The 6,668-nt window shown below is 44.6% G+C and overlaps 2 protein-coding genes across 4 annotated transcripts in view; both read left to right on the top strand.

Annotated features, from left to right (window-relative positions):
• The first annotated feature begins 432 nt into the window (after positions 1-432).
• LOC306818039 (sorting nexin-4-like) lies at positions 433-5,977 on the top strand. Of its 3 annotated transcripts, none has more exons than XM_079335401.1 (14): positions 433-580; positions 994-1,118; positions 1,687-1,825; positions 2,036-2,185; positions 2,274-2,321; positions 2,405-2,460; positions 2,757-2,829; positions 3,080-3,162; positions 3,776-3,841; positions 3,918-4,007; positions 4,616-4,715; positions 4,794-4,939; positions 5,054-5,168; positions 5,246-5,977. In XM_079335401.1, the coding sequence occupies exons 2-14, from the start codon at positions 994-996 to the stop codon at positions 5,291-5,293; spliced, it is 1,239 nt and encodes a 412-aa protein (XP_079191527.1). In that variant the 5' UTR covers positions 433-580; the 3' UTR covers positions 5,294-5,977. The 3 variants fall into 3 exon arrangements, with proteins under 3 accessions (XP_079191527.1, XP_079191525.1, XP_079191526.1); XM_079335399.1 differs by having other exon boundaries at positions 434-552; XM_079335400.1 differs by having other exon boundaries at positions 435-552; positions 3,080-3,141.
• A 651-nt stretch (positions 5,978-6,628) lies between these two features.
• ttll12 (tubulin tyrosine ligase-like family, member 12) overlaps positions 6,629-6,668 on the top strand; it is a 16,465-nt gene continuing 16,425 nt past the window's right edge. The window contains 1 exon segment of the mRNA XM_079334850.1: positions 6,629-6,668. This exon segment is cut by the window's right edge and continues 182 nt beyond it. The gene's annotated coding sequence lies outside the window, so the exon portion shown is untranslated.

Below are 6,668 nucleotides of genomic sequence, written 5' to 3' on the forward strand. Positions count from 1 at the left end.
CATGAAGGTGCGTTCAGAGACCTGTTCCACTGCCGGAAATCTGCCAAATTAAAATGTCAATAAAGGAAGCAAAACATCCAAAACTTTCAACTCGCCCTATTTATGACCGTATATAAATGTGAATAACATTTAATTAGAATTTAATATTTGACTATGTCTAAACGAGACAAGAAGAAAAAAAATCCCTTTTGAACCCATGTAATGAATGGATGTATTCTATATTAGCCAGCAATCAGGTGGTAAAGAAAGGTCGTTCTCAGTTTTAACAGTTAGTTTGTGAAACAGTTAGTTAGTTAGTTAGTTAGTTAGTTAGTTAGTTACCGCCGAAGTAAGAGTTGTCTAGTTTAATTTTTAGCGACAAAAATAACACATCGTGTTTCTATCACCTTCAATGTTCCCACACAACGACGGACCCTTAAACGCACCTCTCTCAGGCTGATGATGAGACGCTCTGCGCATGCGCTCTGGATCAACAACAACAGCATCAGGAGGATGGCGGAGGACAGCAAAGAAGAGTCGGTGGAGTCAGACAACAGCTTGAAGAACATCCCGGTAAATACTTAACAGCCTGAACATCCCGGTAAAAAACAGCTTCCTCCTCCCGTTAGAGTCATGACGTCACGAACGGCGGGTGACGGTTTGTGCTAAAAGAGCTCGAGCCTCGTCTCTTTGTATAAACTTTATTTAAACCATCGTTCAGGACAATGAACAGTTTAACATCCTTGTACTTAAATTTAAAAAAAGTACAAATGAGTAGTTTTAACGTATGTGAGAAGTTAAAACGAAGCTGTTAATTAATCAAATAAAAATAATAAAAACATTTAAAATAAATCTTTAATCAGGTCTACGACGCTTAAAGCTTTCTTCTAATTGATATTTAGACTCCAATTGTGATATGAGGAGTGCAAAGAGGTGTGAATAATGTCCTCTCTGTTGTGTACAAAGTGCTGTTTCCAGAAGTTTCCATTAACCCAGTGTGTCCTGGTTGTTCAGATGTTGGAGGAGGGATCCGGTCTGATGCGCAGGATGGAGATCTGTGTCGCCGAGGCAGAGAAAAGGAGCGGGAAAAATGCAGTCAACATGCAGGAGACGTTCACCGTGTACCTCGTCGAAACACGGTGAGGATAACACTTCCCCCACCATCAGCTTAAAGGTCACATCTCAATCTGTCCTCTCCGTCTTCTGCCTGCTCCACTTTACAGAAAATGTGTGCTTTTCCCTTCATGACATCACAAAGGGCAGTAGCCCCTCCCCCAGGTGGGTGACACTCCCACAGCTAGGTGTTTGTTCTGCCTTCTCACCGTAAACAATAGGACATGGAGCCAGAAAGCAGCGAGTACACCCGAGCCCTTCCAGAGAGGGGGCGTGGTCAGACACAGCTCATTTACATATTTAAAGCTACAGACACAGAAACAGCCTGTTCTGAGCAGGGCTGAAATAGAGGGGTTTATAGACATGATCAAATACAGGATCAGAGTGGATTTACAACAACACACTTCACACACATGATGAAGAGGAGCAAGGACACTGATTTCACCTGAAGAGGAGGAGGAGATCATGTGACCTTTAAAAAAAAATGTTCAAACTGAATTGTATGTTCACTGAAGTGTGAACTTTGTTTGCATAATTCCACTTCTTACCTCACGTCACTGTGCAAAAATAACTTCCGTCGCCATATCTTCAAAGGCCCATGGATGCAGTTGCTGAAGGTCGTAATCTGGCCCCCGACTCTCTGTGGAGGAGATACAGTGAATTTGAGCTTCTGAGGAACTACCTGATCGTTACCTATCCGTACATCGTGGTCCCTCCACTGCCAGAGAAGAGGGTGAGTTTCCAAACCCAGGGAGGTCTAACCAATATATAAAAAAGCAAACCCTCATCTGCCTGTGAATGCACACAATGCCGCCACTCACACTGATGATGTTGCTGAGTCATCAGAGGCAGATTTATAAATCGGGAGGGCTTCTCGTGCAGAAGAATTGTACGTGCTGAACGATGCACCAATAATGACGTTTCTTTATTCTCTTGCATGCAGGCGGAGATTGTCTGGCACAAGCTATCGGCAGACAACATGGACCCGGACTTTGTGGAGCGCCGGAGGGTCGGGCTGGAGAACTTCCTGCTCCGCGTGGCCTCACATCCGGTCCTCTGCAACGACAAGATCCTCTACCACTTCCTCACCGAGGTACGGGCTGCGTCTGGGGCTCACTGCGGGTGATCGCAATGAACATGTCCTCTGAATGATTAACTTTTATCTCTGCTGTGTGCGGCAGGAACACGGCTGGAAGGAGGTGGTGTATGAGACAGGATTTCAGGCAAAGGTAATGAAGCTTCTGTTTATATTCTAGCCATGAATTCAGCAGAGATCCGGGATGATCACAAGGCTTTTTTTTTTCTACTGCAGGCTGATTCCAGACTGAGGGCGCTGAGTGCCACCTTCAGAGTGAGGAATCCAGATAAGTAAGTGTGAAGATGAAGTTATTGACCGACATCAGCAAATAATGTGGCATGATATTTGTTGTGCCAAATCAACTGAATGCTGACATGTAGTACCCTGAACGCTGATTGAAAGAAGAGCAGATAAAGTCACCTGTTGGACAAATTCAGAGTAGTCGAGAGGGAGTCTGACATCCAAAGAAATCATGAAACAATCATCCGTCCCTGATTTTCCAAATTGTTGCATCTCCAGTTTGAGCTGAGGTAAAAGCACTTTTAAACACTTCCACCTCTGCACGTCTTTATTTTCTCTCACTCAGGAGATTCTTGGAGATGAAACACTACAGTGACGAGCTGCAAGCTCACACATCTCAGCTGCTCAGAGCTCGAGCGGTAAGTCTCCGTCGACCCGACTCTCTCACACACGCACAGAAACACTCAATGTGTTTTTGTAGGTCATTCAATATACAGATTTTTATCTTGAAACACGCAGTTGGTAAAATCCACCACCAGGGGGCGCTCAATCAAAAGAAAAGATGCCGTCGAGGCTGGCGGGGAATCATGGGAGTCATTCTCTTCCTTATTCTACTTCTTGTTAACCGTACACATAGTTTCATGTTTTTATTTTTTCTGTCTGTTTCAGAGGGTCGCTGATCGACTGTACGGAGTTTATAAAGTCCACGGGAACTATGGAAGAGTCTTCAGGTCTGACATCAAGCATACAGAATTTAGCGTACTGAGCTTAGCATACAGAGTTTAGCGTACTGAGCTTAGCATACAGAGTTTATTATATGGAGCTAGCATACAGAGCTTAGCATACGGAGCTTAGCATACAGAGTTTATTATATGGAGCTAGCATACAGAGCTTAGCATACGGAGCTTAGCATACAGAGTTTATATACGGAGCTAGCATACAGAGCTTAGCATACGGAGCTTAGCATACAGAGTTTATTATACGGAGCTAGCATACAGAGCTTAGCATACGGAGCTTAGCATACAGAGTTTATTATATGGAGCTAGCATACAGAGCTTAGCATACGGAGCTTAGCATACAGAGTTTATTATACGGAGCTAGCATACAGAGCTTAGCATACGGAGCTTAGCATACAGAGTTTATTATATGGAGCTAGCATAAGGAGATTAGCTCACTTTGATTCCGCTTTAATCCTTAAACGAGACAAATTATCAAACTATAAATTATAAAGTCTTCCTGCTTACTAAATGTCTCTCTTGGTGTCTGTTTGTGTGTGTGTGTGTGTGTGTGTGTGTCTCCTGGTGTGTGTGTGTGTGTGTGTGTGTCTCCTGGTGTGTGTGTGTGTGTGTCTCCTGTTCACTGCAGTGAGTGGAGCGCCATAGAGAGAGAGATGGGAGATGGACTACAAAGTGCCGGTCATCATATGGATGCGTGAGTATCAAACACAGATGTTCCAGATGTTTGTTTCTTCTGAGGAACGTCGATGTTTACGTTGACTTTTCTGCAGATACGCTGCTTCCATCGACGACATCTTAGAGGAGGAGGAACATTATGCCGACCAAATTAAAGAGTATCTCTTCTACGCTGAAGCTCTGAGGTGAGACTCCAAAAACATCCGGAAAACCATGAGTTAGGAACTTTGAGTTTGGGGATGGCTCTGACCACGCTCCAGCTGTGAGGCGTCCAGAGTAGCTGCCGTGGCGAGCTGGTTCGAAGTCGATTCCCACAGCGAAAGGTGGTGACGGATGACAGGACGGGTCGCCTCCTCCTTCTCTATGTTCTTCAATCTCGAAACAAAGAAATTGTTCTTCCTGTGTCGAGCTGTGAAGTCTGAGGTGAGCGTCCCCAGAGCCAACAAAAGGTCGTGACCTGCTGTGTTGACCCCGTGACCTCGTCCCAGGTCTCTAATCCGAGGTCGTTCACACGTAGCCAAGTGGTCTGTTTCATCTGAATGTGGATGAGAAGTTTAACGACGTCCGTCCTTCAGAGTGAACGCTTTCAAAACACCAACACAGATCCTGTTCTCCCTGTAGACTTCCTCGCCCATGTGGTCGAGGTCAGAGCAGGCCGTGCGTGGTCGAGGGACGACGCGGCGGCCGTAGTGCCAGATCACGTCGCTGAAGTTTACTCGTGTTTTAAGTCACATGACATCTCGCTGCTTCACCTCCTCAAAGTGATGAAAACGTTGAACTCTTTCTGCGGCAGGGCGGTGTGCAGGAAACACGAGCTGACCCAGTTTGAGCTGGAGATGGCGTCCCAGGATCTCGTCTCCAAGAAGCAGCAGCGTGAGGAGCTGGCCACGGGGGTATGGCGTGCTCCACGTGACGCTCCCTGTGCGTGGTCAGGAGGGGGGGTTAAATCTCTGTGTTTACTTCCTCCTCAGATTGTGCGGACGTTCTCCTTCAAAGGGATGACCAACAAGCTGTTTGGGCAGGAGGCTCCTGAGCAGAGGGAGGCCCGACTGAAGCTGCTGGAGGAGCAGATCGTCGAGGGGGAAGACACGGTCACGGAGAAAACAGCCGAGTGCGAGTGAGTCACGGACGCTGCTTTGTTTTTCTTTAAGAGATTTAAAAAAAACAAATCTTTAAAAAGAGAGCGTCGGGATGTCGTCGCCACTAAGACGATGTGTGTGATTCTCTGCAGAGAGCATGTGGAGCGTGCCTGGGTGGACATGCAGCGCTTCAAGGAGCAGAAAGACAAAGACCTGCGGGAGGCGCTCATCAACTACGCCGTCATGCAGATCAGCATGTGCAAAAAGGTACGGCGCCGTCGTCTGACCGCGTCCACGTGAAGCTTGACTCGCTTCGAGAGTTTTCACTCCTTCTGTCTCTGCAGGGAATACAAGTGTGGAGCAACGCCAAAGAATGTTTCCTCAAGATGTAGAAGAGGCCATATACACGAGGAGGACGCCGCCGAGCGAGGCCCCTTAAAGACCGTGTGGTCGACTCAACATTTCTCTACATGTTTACATTCTGGGAATAACAAGGCGAAAGACTGCCAACTAATATGTGCAACTTGGAAAACGCTCGGCTGCAATTTTAAATCAAGTCTTTCGTCTCCAAAGAATCTTTGTCACGATCGAGACGTCGTCTTCGGTCCTGTGATGTTTTAAAGAACAGGTTGTGTTTCACGTGTTTTAACAACCTTACAAACAGACGTGTTCAACATCTGATTCACTTTAATGTGCGTCCAGCGGCTCTGCTGCCTGCCGCCGCTGACGGACGAGGGAGCACGGCGCCGCTCTGGAGCCGAGAACACACCTGGGGAAAGTTCGAGGTTCGACTCTGACCGTTAGCTCTTAAATTCTTTATTTACACAAAACTCTCAAATTTAATGAAACAGAAGCGATCCTCTAAACGTCGAACATTTAAAAAACAAAATCCAGGATTGATTCTCTTCATGAGCAACAAGCTGCACGCAAAGATCTTAACAGTTTTATTGGATTAATTATTAATTTATTGGCTGAAACTTCTCCTGTGTTTTTTTAATGAAACAACATTAATGTTTCTAATGTTTGCCAGCAATAAGCTTTGTGTTTGAACCTGTGAAGTTTGTGTCCTCATCCTTTTTTTACATCCGTAATTTTGATTTTGCTTCAATTTGAATTAAACTTGTTTTTGAATCAATAAATACCCCGAGATGATCCTGCAGCTTTATTCATGTTCATTCAAACACACACACACACACACACACACACACACACACACACACACACACACACACGCACACACACACGTTGGTCTTTTAATATCCTGAAAACATTTTGGACAAATGTATTCTGAACTCTCTGAAGCGTTTGACAAAGATATTCAACCCAGTGATGAAATGGACATTTTTAGAGTCCCAGGAGGAAGATAAATTAAATCGTTGAATTGATTATTGATTCCGAACATGTAAAATAAGAGAAAGGTAAACATAAATAATAACAATAATAATAAATAACAAAAAACAAGCAGAAAATAATAATAATAATAATTAAAGAAGTTTGTTTGTTAAATAGATACTATTGATCCTGAGGGAAATTCAAGTTTATGAACGATGCTTTTTTTCCTTAAATAAAAATATGCATCAAAAAAGGGATTTTTATTTTATTTTTTTTAATACAGATTGTGATGCTGAGTTGTTTAAACGGGTGTAAAGTTGCTCTGAACCTGTTTGTCTTGCAGGTAGATCACAGGCCGCTAGGTGGAAACCTTTAAAAACTCTCCCACAATGCACTGCTCGCTCAGCTGTCAGATCACCCATTTCCGGGTTTTAA

Source organism: Symphodus melops (assembly GCF_947650265.1).
Source record: "Symphodus melops genome assembly, chromosome: 22".
In the NCBI taxonomy this organism is placed as follows: domain Eukaryota; kingdom Metazoa; phylum Chordata; class Actinopteri; order Labriformes; family Labridae; genus Symphodus; species Symphodus melops.

Bases quoted from the DNA above. Each gene is read 5' to 3' on its own strand.
- LOC306818039 (XM_079335399.1), top strand. From the start codon at position 439: ATGATGAGACGCTCTGCGCATGCGCTCTGGATCAACAACAACAGCATC. The intron at 2,461-2,756 runs GTAAGTGTGAAG...TCTCTCACTCAG, and splicing joins AGAGTGAGGAATCCAGATAA to GAGATTCTTGGAGATGAAAC. The intron at 2,830-3,079 runs GTAAGTCTCCGT...TGTCTGTTTCAG, and splicing joins AGCTGCTCAGAGCTCGAGCG to AGGGTCGCTGATCGACTGTA.